Raw genomic sequence first — 17,049 nt, forward strand, 5'->3', positions numbered from 1 at the left:
TGAGTGACCCCTGTGTGTGTGTGTGCGGCTGGTGAGTGATCCGTGTGTGTGTGTGTGTGTGGCTGGTGAGTGACCCCTGTACCTGTGTGTGTGTGTGTGTGTAGCTGGTAAGTGATCCCTGTACCTGTGTGTGTGTGTGTGTGTAGCTGGTAAGTGATCCCTGTACATGTGTGTGTGTGTAGCTGGTAAGTGATCCCTGTACCTGTGTGTGTGGCTGGTGAGTGATCCCTGTGTGTGTGGCTGGTGAGTGACCCCTGTGTGTGTGTGTGCGGCTGGTGAGTGATCCGTGTGTGTGTGTGTGTGGCTGGTGAGTGACCCCTGTGTGTGTGTGTGTGTGTGTGGCTGGTGAGTGACCCCTGTGTGTGTGAATGTGTGTGTTTTGTGTTGTTGGTGAGTGACCCCTGTGTGTGTGTGTGCGGCTGGTGAGTGATCCGTGTGTGTGTGTGTGTGTGTGGCTGGTGAGTGACCCCTTTGTGTGTGTGTGGCTGGTGAGTGACCCCTGTGTACGTGTGTGTGTGGCTGGTGAGTGACCCGGGTGTGTGTGGCTGGTGAGTGACCCCTGTGTACGTGTGTGTGTGGCTGGTGAGTGACCCGTGTGTGTGTGGCTAGTGAGTGACCCCTGTGTGTGTGGCTGGTAAGTGACCCTTGTGAGTGTGTGTGTGTGGCTGGTGAGTGACCCCTGTGTACGTGTGTGTGTGACTGGTGAGTGACCCGTGTGTGTGTGACTGGTGAGTGACCCCTGTGTGTGTGTGTGTGTGCTGGTAAGTGACCCTTGTGAGTGTGTGTGTGTGGCTGGTGAGTGACCCCTGTGTGTGTGTGTGTGTGTGTGTGTGTGTGTGTGTGTGTGTGTGTGTGTGTGTGTGTGTGACTGGTGATAGACCCCTGTGTGTGTACGTGGCTGGTGAGTGACCTGTGTGTGTGTGGCTGGTGAGTGACCCCTGTGAGTGTGTGTGTGTGGCTGGTGATAGACCCCTGTGTGTGTACGTGGCTGGTGAGTGACCCCTGTGTACGTGTGTGTGTGTGGCTGGTGAGTGACCCGTGTGTGTGTGGTTGGTGAATGACCCCTGTGTGTGTGTGTGTGTGTGTGTGTGTGTGTGTGTGTGGCTGGTGAGTGACCCATATGTGTATGTGTGTGGCTGGTGAGTGACCCCTATGTGTGTGTGTGTGTGTGTGGCTGGTGAGTGACCCCTATGTGTGTGTGTGTGTGTGTGGCTGGTGAGTGACCCATATGTGTATGTGTGTGGCTGGTGAGTGACCCCTATGTGTGTGTGTGTGTGTGTGACTGGTGAGTGACCCCTGTGTGTGTGTGTGTGTGTGTGGCTGATGAATTACCCCCTATGTGTGTGTGTGTGTGTATGTGGCTGGTGAGTGACGTGTGTGTGTGTGGCTGGTGAGTGACGTGTGTGTGTGTGTGTGTGTGATCACTCACCAGCCGCACACACATACCAATGTTGGTGGTTGTATAAAGTGGAGCAGAGATAGAGGGAAGTTTGAAGCAAAGGAGGAAAAAAAGGATGATTTCAGGAAAACAAAGATCCAGAAGAAGGAAGGGGGGTTATATAGGGGGGAGTTTGTGATTTGGGAGTGGACCCCAGCCTGCTGGTTTCTGCAGAGTGATCCTGGCCAGCAGAGAAATTGGTTGTAAGAGCAGGTGTCATGGAAAATGAGCCCCTTACCATACTGAGCAATGCCGGATTCTTTAGTATATCGGAGGTATATCAGGATTAATAATAGAACCATCTGATACAGTGACTGTACGTGTAGGGAGTGTTAGTATGACTGGCAGCGCAGCGCTGCGTACAATTAGCCGGCATCGCTGTTGCCATGGCGCCTCACGAGAAGTAAGGATAAGACACCTCCGTTACGCTTTATATCACGCAGAATTGTCTTGTTCTTCCAGAACTGCAGCATCTGCAGCCATTTCTCTTCCTCCCCAGACGTCTTTCTATTCCAGCAATGTAACAAACGCCTAATGAGGGCGGCTACGTTTCCTTTAGACGAGGATCTTTGTGATATTGGAATAATTGCCCCAATCCTCTCGCAGTATAACAAACACAAGTACCTATAATAATGCCCGAACCCCAGCATATACTGTATGAGCTCAGGATTAGCCCTTGCTAATATATCATACATTCACATTGGGCAGCTTGTGCTCCCTTGTTTCATGTTATTTCAGCATAAGCGGCAGATTTATCAATATCTGCTTATTTTCCCCGGGAAATATAATTTCTCCTTCATCCGTAGGGGACACTGGAGGCTTCATGACAGTGGGGTATAGACGTGTGCTAAGTGGGAGCAGGTCTCAAAAAAAAAGACAGTTAAACTCAGTTCTCCAGTCGGACGACCCAGAGGAGGAGGAGATGCTGGCTTTAGAAGAGGGTGAATATACTCAGGATTCGCCTGAGGAGCTCCAAGAGGAATCTGAGCCTGTGTCCCAAGGGATAGAAGGATTCATTTCTGCAATCTGACAAGTATTGCAGATAGAAGATGAGGGAAATGGCCCTGCATGACCGTCTTTCTTTTTAAGGAAACAAAGGCAGGCTACTTCCTTTCCTATTTCAGAAGAACTAGATTCTCTCCTGGTTTCAGCTTGGGAACATCCGGATAAAAAGTTTCAGATGTCCCGATGGTTATCTTCCTATCCTTTTCCTGCAGAAGCAGAAAATCTGGTGAGACTCCTCCTACGGTAGATCTTTCGGTCTCTCGTCAATCTAAAAAAAACTATTCTACCGGTCCCTGGAGCCACATCTTTGAAAGAGACATCGGACAGGAGACTGGAGAATACTCTCAAGTCCATTTATACAGCTGCCGGGGGTGACTTTGCATCCTGCGATTGTAAGCTGCTGGACTAACAAAGCTATTGAGGTTTGGGCAAAACGATTAGCTGATGGGATGAGAGACCAGCTCCCGGTGGAGGAACTTATTCCTCTAGCAGAACATATAGGGGAAGCTGCAGCGTACCTTGGAGAGGCATCCAAGGATGTTTGTGATGTTGCCTCCAGAACTTCAGCTCTGGCGGTTTCAGTGCGCAGGGCGCTTTTGCTTCATCAATGGCAGGTGGACGTGGAAACTTTAAAAGCTGTGGAAGCTCTTCCCTTCACAGGAGGTGTCTTTTTTTGAGCTTGATAAGTGGATTTCTCAGGCTTCTAGGGGTAAATCCACTTATCTTCCGTCGGCTGCTCCGCCTCCTAGAAGGCCCTACTCGGGGCCCTAGTTTTGGTCCTTTCGTTCCCCGGGTAGTTTCCGTGGTCGCTTCAGAGGAGGATCTACTACTTCCCGTGGTTCCAGAGGTCGTGGAAGTTTCGCAACAACATCTGCTCAACAGGAGCATGACGGGCTTCCCTCTCACCTGAGGGACCCCAGGGTGGGAGCATGTCTTCGGGACTTCAGAGAAGTATGGACAGAATCTTATATGGACGCTTGGGTTCGGGACCTCATCACCCAGGGATACAAGCTTGATTTTCACTTTCAACCTCTCCCTTCGGTTTTTCACCACAGGTTTTCCAGTTTCCAACGACAGGAGGGTCGTCTTTCGAGAATCGATAGACAAACTTCTATCCACGCGGGTTTTGGTCCACTTTTCCAGGCATCAGACAGGACAGGGTTTCTACTCCAGTTTGCTCGTGGTTTCGAAGCCGGACAGCTCGGTCAGACCTATTCTGAATTTGAAGGATCTCAATCCGTACCTGAAGATTTTCACATTCAGTCAGTTATTGTGGGCCTGGAGGAAGGTGAATTCATGGTATCTCTAGATATCAAGGACGCCTACTTTCACATCCTCACCAGGTGTTTCTGAGACTCGCCATTCGGAACTCACATTTCCAGTTTCAGGCCTTGCCCTTTGGCTTTTCATCTGCCCCCACGGTATTCACGAAGGTCATGGCGGTGATGATGGATCTCCTTCGGAAACAAGGGATCACAATTATCCCTTACCTGGACGATCTTCTTCTGAAGGCTCACTCCAGAGAACAATTACTACAGAACATCTCAGTGACTCACAAGCTCCTCATATGTCATGGGTGGATCCTGAACTTTCCCAGGTCTCATTTGCAACTGACACAGAGGCTCCAGTTTCTAGGAATGATCCTGGACACGCTATGTCAGCGGGTTTTCCTTCCTCAGGAAAAGGCAGTTAACCATTCAAGAGATGGTGAGGACGGTACTTCGACTTCGTCGTGTATCGCTGCACATCTGCATTCGACTCCTGGGAAAGATGGTGGCGGCAATCGAGGCCATTCCTTACGGACGTTTCCACTCCAGAACGTTTCAGCTCAACCTCCTCTCACAATGGTCAGGATCCCATCTTTTCCTTCACCAACACGTGAGATTATGTCCCAGAACTCAGATTTTCCTTCTTTGGTGGCTGAACTCGTTGCACCTATTGGAGGGCAAGAGATTCGGAGTGTGGGATTGGACTCTCCTGACCTCAGACGCCAGTCTGAGAGGGTGGGGGGCAGTGTTTCGGGAACACCACTACCAGGGAAGCTGGACCTCACAGGAAGCGAGTCTGCCGATAAACATCTTGGAATTAAGGGCAGTGTTCTACACTCTTCAGACAGCAGATCACCTGTTGCAGAACCAAGCAGTCAGATAACGCGACAGCAGTGGGCGCGTGCAAACCGACAGGGTGACACCCGTAATTTGATTGGAATGAAGGAAGTACGCCGCATCCTACTCTGGGCAGAAATGTTCGCAGTGGTGATTTCAGCAATTTTCATTATAGTCATCGACAATTGGGAGGCAGACACTCTCAGCTGGCAGGACGTGCACCCAAGGGAATGGGCGCTCCATCCTCGGGTTTATCGACAACTTGTCCAACGGTGGGGTCTTCTGCAAGTCGACATCATGGCGTCCAGACAAAATAATCAACTGCCTCTGTACTGCTCTCGGACGAGAGACCCGGAGGCAATGTCAGTGGACGCACTTTCAACACCATAGCAGTTCCGTTTTGTCTATCTGTTCCCACCTTTTCCTCTTCTCCCTCGGATTCTACAACACATTAAAAGGGAGAGGTCCAAAGTTCTCTTAGTGGCTCAGGATTGACCTTGCAGAGCTTGGTATTCCAACCTCCGCCTTCTGCTCATCAACGATCCGTGGCCCCTACCTCTGAGAAAAGATTTCTTACAACAGGGTCCTCTAGTCTATCCAGACTTAAGGTGGCTATGTATGACGGCGTGGCTGTTGAAAGGGCCATATGAAAAGGAATCCCATCCATGGTAATCCCTACTATGCTTCGTGCCCGGAAATAAGTTACTTCGAAACATTACCACCATATTTGGAAGGCTTATGTTTCATGGTGTGAACGGTGAGAGTCGCCTCCTACAGATTTTAAATTCGCCAGACTCCTGCTTTTTCTGCAGGCAGGCTTCTCGGCCGGGCTACGTCTGGGTTCCCTGAAAGCTCAAATTTCAGCACTGTCGGTATTTTTCCAGAAGAAGCTGGCCTTCATTCTGGATGTTCAGACCTTTCTGCAAGGAGTTATAGGGTTACAAACACCATTTGTGCCTCCTACGGCTCCATGGGATCTGGGTCTGGTCGTTTCCTTCACAGTCTTCTCTGTTTGAACCTTTGGAGACTGTGGAGTTTAAATACCTTTCATTTAACTTGGTACTTCTACTCGCACTGGTCTCAGCCAGACGGGTGTCGGAGCTTGGGGCTCTATCCTGTCATCCTCCATATTTGGTGTTATTCAGATAGGGCGGAACTCCGTACGAGAATGTATTTCCTTCCCAAAATGGTTTCAGCTTTCCACATCAGCCAACCTATTGTGGTACCGGTTCTTCAACAGGATTCACCAACTTCAAGATCCTTGGATGTCGTTAGAGCTCCTCGGATCTATGTGAAAAGGATTGCAGCTATATGTAAAACAGACGCTCTGTCTTATATGACGCTGCTCGTCCGGGTTGGCCAGCTTCCAAACAGACGCTTGCCCGCTGGATTTATCTGACCATCAGTCAGGCGTATATGGCCTCCTCCAAGGAGCCTCCTTTTTCTATTACAGCACATTCCTATACAGCACAATACTTATCTGTAATGACTGTTTGATATGTTCTTTGTGTTACTGTTATTTCAAACTTTCTATACTTTCCGTGTTTATGTTGTTGTTATGTGTACTCGCTTCACCTCCTCCTTCAGTTTGTTTTTTCCAGCTCCCCTCGGGCACATCCAAAGACTGGGCTTGTAGGGGGGTATAGAGGGGGAAGAGCTAGTCACACTTCTAAAGATTATCGAGACTATAAGAAGCAATCGATCGGGCCCATTAATTAAATCTCTCTTGCTGGGAAAGTGGGTGGCACCGTACCATGCTTACGCCATCACGCTACTGTGCATGCACGGCCACTAACGCAATATCAAGCGAGGGGGACTGTTTTTGCGATTAGAGATAAAGGGAGCAATAGAGTTCTGCGACTGCGCCCTCATAATAAAATGCTGCGATAATTAAATAACGAGGCAGTTCCTAAAAATCAGCCGCAAAACCTGTTTATTAAATTCGCCCCTTAATGTTGTAAAATTTACAACGTGTTCCTTACAGAAGCCTGTACCTGGGACTGGTGTTCCTTACAGAAGCCTGTACCTGGGACTGGTGTTCCTTACAGAAGCCTGTACCTGGGACTCGTGTTCCTTACAGAAGCCTGTACCTGGGACTGGTGTTTCTTACAGAAGCCTGTACCTGGGACTGGTGTTTCTTACAGAAGCCTGTACCTGGGACCGGTGTTCTTTACAGAAGCCTGTACCTGGGACCGGTGTTCCTTACAGAAGCCTGTACCTGGGACTAGTGTTCCTTACAGGAGCCTGTACCTGGGACAGGTGTTCCGTACAGAAGCCTGTACCTGGGACTGGTGTTCCTTACAGAAGCCTGTACCTGGGACTGGTGTTCCTTACAGAAGCCTGTACCTGGGACTGGTGTTCCTTACAGAAGCCTGTACCTGGGACCCGTGTTCCTTACAGAAGCCTGTACCTGGGACTCGTGTTCCTTACAGAAGCCTGTACCTCGGACTCGTGTTCCTTACAGAAGCCTGTACCTGGGACTCGTGTTCCTTACAGAAGCCTGTACCTGGGACTCGTGTTCCTTACAGAAGCCTGTACCTGGGAGTCGTGTTCCTTACAGAAGCCTGTACCTGGGACTCGTGTTCCTTACAGAAGCCAGTACCTGGGACCCGTGTTCCTTACAGAAGCCTGTACCTGGGACTCGTGTTCCTTACAGAAGCCTGTACCTGGGACTGGTGTTCCTTACAGAAGCCTGTACCTGGGACTGGTGTTCCTTACAGAAGCCTGTACCTGGGACTCACGTTCCTTACAGAAGCCTGTACCTGGGACTCACGTTCCTTACAGAAGCCTGTACCTGGGACTGGTGTTCCTTACAGAAGCCTGTACCTGGGACTCGTGTTCCTTACAGAAGCCTGTACCTGGGACTCGTGTTCCTTACAGAAGCCTGTACCTGGGAGTCGTGTTCCTTACAGAAGCCTGTACCTGGGACTCGTGTTCCTTACAGAAGCCTGTACCTGGGACCCGTGTTCCTTACAGAAGCCTGTACCTGGGACTCGTGTTCCTTACAGAAGCCTGTACCTGGGACTGGTGTTCCTTACAGAAGCCTGTACCTGGGACTGGTGTTCCTTACAGAAGCCTGTACCTGGGACTCACGTTCCTTACAGAAGCCTGTACCTGGGACTCATGTTCCTTACAGAAGCCTGTACCTGGGACTGGTGTTCCTTACAGAAGCCTGTACCTGGGACTGGTGTTCCTTACAGAAGCCTGTACCTGGGACTGGTGTTCCTTACAGAAGCCTGTACCTGGGACTGGTGTTCCTTACAGAAGCCTGTACCTGGGACTCGTGTTCCTTACAGAAGCCTGTACCTGGGACTCGTGTTCCTTACAGAAGCCTGTACCTGGGACTCGTGTTCCTTACAGAAGCCTGTACCTGGGACTCGTGTTCCTTACAGAAGCCTGTACCTGGGACTCGTGTTCCTTACAGAAGCCTGTACCTGGGACGCTATGCCTGTGGTGCTTGTAAGAAAGCATTTTCTGGCTTTTCTGGGTTGTCATGGGAGACCACGGGCCTAGGGCTGGCACTGGAGCAGTCTGTATCTTTCTGAAGGACAGACTGTCCCCTGTGTCACATTTCATATAAAATGAAAGTATAATTGATATATACTTTATTGTGACCCACTTCTATACCGCAGGGATTAATAGGTTTCTGTCACTCCTGCATACATCTTGTGAAGGTCGTCCAGTCGGCCGCTGCTAATGTGCGCATTAGTGTCCAACAATGCCGTGACCTCTGCCTTCCCCCGGCCCAGCACCAATCCCCTTCTGTAATAGCCGGGGCTTTTTCTGCCTGCTGGATTACATTAGTGCCAGTGGTCTAAGTGGTCTCCTTGGGAAGCTAATTACATGTAAAGTATTGTAATGTATTCGGTATACTGCCAAGGACTGGATTAAACCTTTTGTCTGAATTCAGATTAAAGTCTGTTATTCCAGATCACATTGTGAAGGCCCCTTGTGTATACAGCAACGCAGCATCATACACAGATTATATCACAATATCTTCAATTAGATGCTCAGTGGGGCCGCTTTGGCCGAGGAAGACGTCACCGCTCTGACAGAACCTCTACAGGGAGCCTGGGAATGCTTCGGGTACAGTGCGTTTCTGTACAACATCAAACGTTTCTTATCCATTTAAAGTTTCTCTTGTCTTGCTTGGTTTTTTACACTAAGATAAAACCAATCCCTGTCTTTAATCTTCATCTATTGTACTCTGAGAATGGGCTCCTATAACATGGCAATTCTTCCTAGGGCAACACCCGTACCGTCCTGCTACTCAGACTGCTTAACCTCTGTCTCCGCAGTTTCCCACAACTAACGCTACCCCCCCTGTCCCTACTACCGCTAATGTCTATTACCCCTCCTACTAGAGTGTAAGCTCTGACGGGCAGGGTTGTCTGCCTCCATTCGCCTGTTTGTCATGCAACTTGGTCAAATTTACGCTGCAGTGAACGGAACTGGCCAAAAGCAAGGTTACTTATTTGCTGGGTATCACTGGTCCAGTGAGCTGATATTCTCCTGCTACTATGCTAGGTTAGGTGTGTGAGGGGGAGGGACGGGGGTGTACAGTATATTTGGTCTCTGAAGCGACACACAAACGGAGCGATTTCAAGTAGCTGCGGGACTTACCGCAGGGCGCGGGTGGATAACCTACACCCTGCAGCGTAGTAATGAGTCGTGCCATCCTTCCTCTTGCAGAACCTGTTTCACCACCTCACGGACATACAGGGCAGCGGGGTGGTGAGGATCCCAGAAGCGAAGGGCGACGACGCCTGGAAGGTTTACTTTGACGAGACGGCCCAGGAGATCGTCGATGAGTTTGCCATGCGATATGGGATTGAGTCGATTTACCAGGCCATGACGTGAGTATGAGAAATGGGTTGTTCTGAGATCATTTGGTGCCTGCGGTGGGAGGGAACGGTGACCCTAAATACGCTGTTTTTTACTGCTCCCTTTTATATATACGTCATTAGTTGCCTGCACACGCTGCGATGGTCCTGCACACGCTGCGATGGTCCTGCACACGCTGCGATGGTCCTGCACACGCTGCGATGGCCCTGCACACGCTGCGGTCCTAGCAGTAAATTAGGCTGCTTTATAGCTGATTGGCCCCATATGGCTACAGGTATACGCCCCGAAAAGACTGTCCATCTATATCCTCATCTGATCGGGACTAACCAGATGTTGGATGATACATGCGCTATTGGTGCCCTGTCTGATCGATTAGCGCTGGCCTCATGTGAGTACGTTTTAATGTCTATTGACAGCTGCGATTGGGCTAAAACCGTAAATGGTCACACTTATGGGCGGAGTCCGGGGCTGCTGCCATTACCGGTACAGATCCATCGCTTATTATGGACTAGTAGTGGGGGAAATACATTAATTTCTTATGAGATCTCCTGTAGATGTGCAGTAGCCGTCCGCCATGTCATTGCTGTAACTCCGGGGGGGGCGATGGCTGGGACGCCGTCAGCGCTGTGATAGATGTCTGACTGACTGATGCTCGCATTGTTGTGTCTTGTATAATGTACATCACGGTATTGTGAGAAGTGAATAATCTCATCGCTTTCTGCTGGTAAATAATAGGTTTCTCTCCTGAAGTGCGGAGTACATGAATCATACTCTGCAATATCGTATTATCCCCAGCCAAGGCGGCTCCAAAAATAGTCATTCTTATTAACAGCACGCCAATAATTCCCAGTACAATCAGGTGCGAGAGAGACTGAGGACACCGGTGCTCGGTGATGGCGTTATGGGAAGATGCAGAGAGTAAAATGCTTCTATTCTAATACGCTGCCTGCAGCAGCCAATCATTAACTAGCTTTCATTTGTTCACCATGGTTTAAGAAGACTAGAAGCTGTTATATGACTGGATGATGTGGCTTAAGAGCCTGATGTCGATGCCGCACGCAAACGCCCAATATTTCCAGTCAGCAGACGCGTCCGGTTTGTATCGCGCAGGACGAATTTGGAGGCAGAGAGAGGCCATTTTGGTCGGTGGTAACGGGGGTGTGGCTAGACAGACGCGTGTCGCGGTTAGCAGCAGCGTATTTTGCCGTAGTTACACTGACGGCGGCCATTTGCAGACGGATAATCTGCGCTTCCACAGGGCTAGCGCAATGCGAGATGGCATGGATGACGGTGCGTTTCCATGCGCCGCCACAGCTGGTGGACGTCGCTGTATGAAGTCCATCGGCCGCGGCATTAGCATAAAGACTGAGTCGCACTGCGGCAAAAGCGGCAGTCGCGGCTGCAGTAGCGTCCGACTCTAAATCAGGCCCGATTATCTCATCTGCGATTGTGCCGGCCATCGGTAGATATGATCTGTAGTCAATAGAAACAACTTAGAATAAAATGGAGTAAATAAAAGGTTTTACAGTAGGGATGTGCAGGCTCGGATAGGTTCGAGTTTGCACGTGGAGTTCGGATTTTTCCCTCCAAAAAAACGGAACTCAGAACGAGGCAAAACGTCATCTTACATGGACGAACATCATCATTCCTGGTCTTTTGTCCAGGAATGATGATGTTCGTCCATGTAAGATGACGTTTTGCCTCGTTCTGAGTTCCGTTTTTTTGGAGGGAAAAATCCGAACTCCACGTGCAAACTCGAACCTATCCGAGCCTGCACATCCCTATTTTACAGTATTGCTCCATCTTGTTTAAGAGTTATTTGCCCCACCCCAAGAGCTGACGCTCACAGGACGGATACATCTTACAGGTGTGACACCGTACATGACAGATTGCCATCCTCTTATGTGACATTTACATTCTCTCTCTTAGGAAACTGTGGTTCTCATTAGCCACGCTGACATGTCCACATAAAGTGTTATTAGCGGATTTGGCTTGCTATTTAACCCCTAATGTGCACCTGGGACAATTAGCGGGGGGGGGGGGGGTCTGGTGAATGTCCGTCACATTCTGTGTATGGTCAGGTTCAGGTCAGACACCGTAATGATTGCTGGTTCCCGGGTTATTTCCGCACCTCTCTGCCTGACCAGGTAGCTTACTCACAAATGTTATTCGGCTGAATGGATGGAGTACAAAGCTTCCCCGGAGGCTGACAAGGGACATTCCCACCCTCTGCAGCTGGAGTAAGCCTGACCATTTGTCCTCTATGGTTTGATGAGCTAGTCTCCTGCATATAGACCCTTCCTCTGCTGAGGATTGGTGGCTACTGGTTCCATTGGTGGCCACCCGATTTCTGCTCAGTGTCAGACCATCGCAGTGTTGTGCCCCCTTTTATCACCAAATGGCACAGACGCCTATCACCTGGCACACCTGAAGGGAGAACAGGCCTGTGACTGCGATGTAGTTGGCATCTCGACGGTCAGGAAGCCAGCGGCCAGAATCCCCATGCCGGAATCCCAACGGTCGGTATTAGGGTAAGGGGGAGGGTTAGGTTTACAGTTAGGCACTAGGGGGAGGGTTACAATTAGGCTGCAAGGGGGGAGGGTTAGGGTTACGCTGCAGAGAGTAGGGTAAGGCTGTGGAGGGGAGGGTTAGGGTTACGCTGCGAGAGGGGAGGGTAAGGGTTACACTGCAGTGAGGGTAAGGCTGTGGAGGGGAGGGTTAGGTTTACGCTGTGGAGGGGAGAGTTAGACTGCAGAGGGTTAGGGTTACGCTGTGGAGGGTTAGGATTACGCTGCAGAGGGTTAGGATTAGGCTGTGGAGGGGAGGATTAGGGTTAAGCTGCGAGAGGGGAGGGTTAGGCTGTGGAGGGGAGGGTTACGCTGGGGAGGGTTAGGGTTACGCTGTGGAAGGGAGGGTTAGAGGTAGGCTGTAGAGGGGAGGGTTAGGGATACGCTGGGGAGGGTTAAGCTGCGGAGGGGAGGGTTAGGCTGCGGGAAACGTGGGTTAGGGTTACGCTGCGAGAGTTGAGGGTTAAGGTTACCCTGCGTAGGGATGGGTTAAGCTGCGGAGGGGAGGGTTAGGCTGTGGGAAACGTGGGTTAGGGTAAGAGTTACTTACCTAATTCTGTCAGTATGCTGACCGTCGGCATCCTCACCACCGGGATCCCGTACCCAACCCCCCTGTGCTGGGATAAGTCAGTGGGTCCTAGGGTGCGTGGTGATGAGCAGATGACACTGCCACCTGAGGATGATGCCCGCACTGAGCACCTGCCCTTTAAGCCCTGTCACAGTAATAAGCGATCTGATAATTAACCGCTAAATGCGTTTCATTCACAGACACTTTGCCTGTCTATCATCCAAGTACATGTGTCCTGGAGTTCCAGCGGTTATGAGCACCTTACTCGCCAATATCAATGCCTACTACGCCCACACGACCGCCTCCACCAACGTCTCTGCCTCTGACCGCTTCTCGGCGTCTAACTTCGGGGTAAGTCCTCCGCACCTTGTCCAGCGTCCGCCTGTCTGCGTGACATCTGCTATTCCCGTGTGATATTAAACTCTCTGTTTTATGCCCACAGAAAGAGCGTTTCGTGAAGCTCCTGGACCAGCTGCACAATTCCCTGCGCATCGATCTGTCCATGTACCGGGTAAGCTCAGTAGTGACACAATAGGGGTGATTGCAGAGCAGCGGCACGAGACGCTCCCTTCTCCTCGCCATTACTCGGCACTCCCCCGTGTAATTAACTATCTCCTGGAAATATAAAGTGCTGCTTTGTAGGAAGCAATTAGCGATGCAGAACGTGTAATTACACCGGTGCGAGGGAGACGCCTGTAACGGGCGCTGTGTGGGTGAGATGCCAGGCCGCTGCCAGCTATAGCGGGAGGCGTCAGTCACCCTTCTCTATGAAGTAACGTAGCTCTGGGTTACGGAAAGGCAGAATCCAGCGCTAGCTGCTTATTACCTGATATATCTGTGTAGTGTGAGGCTATAATTTACTCCCTTTTATTAGATTTTTTTATAGTGAATGTTTTTATGACTGTTCATTTTTATTTTTCTTTGTAATGAAATGCGGTGTATGGACTTGTATGAACAGTACAAGCTCTTATATAGCTTCTGGTTCTTTGCAGAGCGGCCCCATATACTGTTTTTTAGGTGCTTTGGGCCTGATTCAGAGCCGGACGCTATTTGCGCTCGCTCGTCAAGAAAATAGGGGTGGCTATTCAAATGAACCGTTCGCTGTTTGCGGTCTGTTCACGCCTCTAGGTCTGAACGAGCGTACAAAACTTGCGGTCGTTTTTTGGGAAACTACGCCCCCTGGCCGCTCGCATCCTACGTCATGTCCGCTATTTATTAGATTAATCGAGTACATCGGACGGCGTATGAACTGCTCGCTATTCTTGTGGTTGGTTTTTGCTACCACAATTTTGCGAGCAGTTCTGGCTATAAAATAACCCAGTGACGTGGCCGATGACGCTGCTGTATTAATTATGCACACCCATAAAACGCCCGTTTTGACCTTTAAGCACGCCTGCGTTCTGATCTCCACTCCCCGTTTTCAAGCACCTTCCCCTGTCACCACCCACATACGCCTCCTCCTGTCACTCATATTAGCAGGCATTCGCTATTTAGCGAACAAACGATTTTCGGCCGCACTGACTGGTTCGCGCATGCGTATTATGATCTGTACGCATGCGCAGTTGGGCAAACATCGCTCGGAGCGAACGAGCAGCCACTTGCGTCTGAATCAGGCCCTTTGTCCTGTTCCATATACTCCTGAGATGCTGCACATCCTATAGGCTCCTGAGTGTATTATTGTTTTATTAACCATTATTTCCGCAGAGCTTTATAGAGAATATGTAGTCATTAATAATAGGTACTGCTGCAGCGGAGCTTGCAATCTATGGACACACATTCATACTAAGGTTAAACTTTTTTTTTCAATCGGAAGCCATTTAACCTATCATTATGTGTTGGAGCAGACAGAAGCACCCAGAGGAATCCCACGCAAACACGGAGCGCAATACGCCTGGCGTGAGTGAGCCACCGAGTCCCATGCAACTCTGCTGGCGTCGGTCGTCTTGTATTGCCGTAAACGCGTCTAAGTCGCAATGCGTAGCAACTAGGATGCACCAGCAGACTGTGACACTGTGCTGATTCATTTGATATACAACATATATATATATATATCTGTGTGCGACTGAGTCTGTAAACAAAACTTGGCGTGGAAAAAACGCTGCGGCCGCTGCATCGTAGCACTTTGTACGCTAATTCAGAGACTCGGGGCCTGATTCATTGCGGTACACATTATAGCGTACGCACACAGGTCAGGGCGATTGTAAGCTAATCTATTGCGATCACAAAGTCTCCGCAGCACTACATAAGGACGCCCACTTTACCTTACGCACACACATCCGTAATGATTAGCAAGACTGCAAGAACATCGGTACTATCGAGTAACATCGGACCCGTACGCACAGATAAGGCAGGGTCAGACCTCACTCAGGAATTGCTAACTTCAGCGCACGCTATGAGGCCTCAGGCTGTGTATGGTATCGCAGTGGCTAATTTATGCACGCCCCTGCAACGGCGTTGAAACGCACTTGCACGCCTGCATTCGCTCGATGACCCACCAATGGCACTTCCTATCAATCACTCTGCCATGGGTCTGCGTCGCCACTGCGCAGTTCTGATCGCAGCGGCTGGTTCACACACCCGCACTGCGATGCATGTGCAGTACGCAACAATCGGCCAATTGCGTGCGTATAAGCAACTGCGTTCCTTGCTGTATCGGGCCCTCAGTCGTGCACAGATATAAAAAGTTTCGCAGTTCAAATGAATCAGCCTGGTCTCTACGTCCTAGACTTAGACTCATTCTCTGCAAAGGAAACGCAAAAAAAGATGCCCATCGCTAGCAGTCGCGCAGGATTTGGTGTGCCGAGAGAGGCCGTTTGGCGCGAAAGCAGCAAAGATGTATAAAATCACATCCGTACCTGAGAGCTAGAAGGCGTACCTGGGGAACGGATACCAGGAGAGAGTAGCGTACAAACGCCCAAAAGAGTGAAAGGTCCAGGGCAGCAGGGAGGGATGGATTTTGCCGATAGCGGCTATGGAGACGTGGAAGTGGCCCTTTGCCGAGAGCGGCTATGGAGAGGGGGAAGTGGCCCTTTGCCGAGAGCGGCTATGGAGACGGGGAAGTGGCCCTTTGCCGAGAGCGGCTATGGAGACGGGGAAGTGGCCCTTTGCCGAGACCGGCTATGTAGACGGGGAAGTGGCCCTTTGCCAAGAGCGGCTATGGAGACGGGGAAGTGGCCCTTTGCCGAGAGCGGCTATGGAGACGGGGAAGTGGCCCTTTGCCGAGAGCGGCTACGGAGACGGGGAAGTGGCCCTTTGCCGAGAGCGGCTATGGAGACGGGGAAGTGGCCCTTTGCCGAGAGCGGCTATGGAGACGGGGAAGTGGCCCTTTGCCGAGAGCGGCTATGGAGACGTGGAAGTGGCCCTTTGTCGAGAGCGGCTATGGAGACGGGGAAGTGGCCCTTTGCCGAGAGCGGCTATGGAGACGGGGAAGTGGCCCTTTGCCGAGAGCGGCTGAGGAGACGGGGAAGTGGCCCTTTGCCGAGAGCGGCTATGTAGACGGGGAAGTGGCCCTTTGCCGAGAGCGGCTATGGAGACGGGGAAGTGGCCCTTTGCCGAGAGCGGCTATGGAGACCGGGAAGTGGCCCTTTGCCGAGAGCGGCTATGGAGACGGGTAAGTGGCCCTTTGCCGAGAGCGGCTATGGAGACGGGGAAGTGGCCCTTTGCCGAGAGCGGCTGAGGAGACGGGGAAGTGGCCCTTTGCCGAGAGCGGCTATGTAGACGGGGAAGTGGCCCTTTGCCGAGAGCGGCTATGGAGACGGGGAAGTGGCCCTTTGCCGAGAGCGGCTATGGAGACGGGGAAGTGGCCCTTTGCCGAGAGCGGCTATGGAGACGGGGAAGTGGCCCTATGACTTAGTCACTTTTTGCCAGGGCATTTTGGGTCAAGTGAAGATATTTATTGATGGCTGCTTCCAAGTCCTTGACGGATTTTGGCAGAGAAATAGGGTGGTAGCCAGGAGGAGAGGAAATGTCCTAACAGGAGAATATGGGAGATGAAAGCATGTTTGAAGGGGAGGGGTGTGATTGTGTATGGGGAAGGGGGCAGGGGGCCAGTGGAGTGACCGGCAGGGGAGAGGCAGCAGAGGGTGAGCAATGAGAGGGGAGAATGAGATGGACAGAGGGGTAAAGGACAGGCTGAGGAGCGCAGGAATTTGGAATGATGGAGTGTGTGAATGGCGATACCGGACTGGGAAGATTTATCAAAGCATTGGAGAGAGATAAAGTACCAGCCATTCAGCTCCTAACTGTCAATTTTCAAACACAACCTGGTGGGGTTTGCAGAGTGAAGGATGACACCCAGACAGTAGGCTTTGGACACCGAGAATAGTGAGGAGATGTGGAGGGAGGAGGAGAGGAGATGTAGTGGAGGGAGGAGGAGAGGGGAGAGGACCTTGGCTGGGAAAACACAATAACTTCAGTTTTAGAAATTTTTAGGACGTGTCTGGAGATCTAGGAGGAGATGTCTGACAGACATCAAGTGAGGCGGAAGAGCACCGAAGGGTAACATCAGGGAAGAGAGGTAAA

At 50.8% G+C, this 17,049-nt stretch overlaps 1 protein-coding gene across 3 annotated transcripts in view; it reads left to right on the forward strand.

The window, feature by feature from the left end:
• The window catches only part of LOC148481366 (protein unc-13 homolog B-like), a 296,399-nt gene that overhangs the window by 114,306 nt on the left and 165,044 nt on the right, over positions 1 to 17,049 (forward strand). For all 3 annotated transcript variants that reach the window (XM_088453621.1, XM_088453622.1, XM_088453623.1), the window contains exons 12-14: positions 9,241 to 9,404; positions 12,729 to 12,879; positions 12,971 to 13,039. In XM_088453621.1, the coding sequence (XP_088309747.1) occupies positions 9,241 to 9,404; positions 12,729 to 12,879; positions 12,971 to 13,039 (384 nt within the window). The remainder of the gene's footprint in view (positions 1 to 9,240; positions 9,405 to 12,728; positions 12,880 to 12,970; positions 13,040 to 17,049) is intronic.

The sequence above is a fragment of the Taudactylus pleione genome, unplaced genomic scaffold (assembly GCF_031769625.1).
Source record: "Taudactylus pleione unplaced genomic scaffold, aTauple2 ptg000584l, whole genome shotgun sequence".
NCBI classification, from domain to species: Eukaryota; Metazoa; Chordata; class Amphibia; order Anura; family Myobatrachidae; genus Taudactylus; species Taudactylus pleione.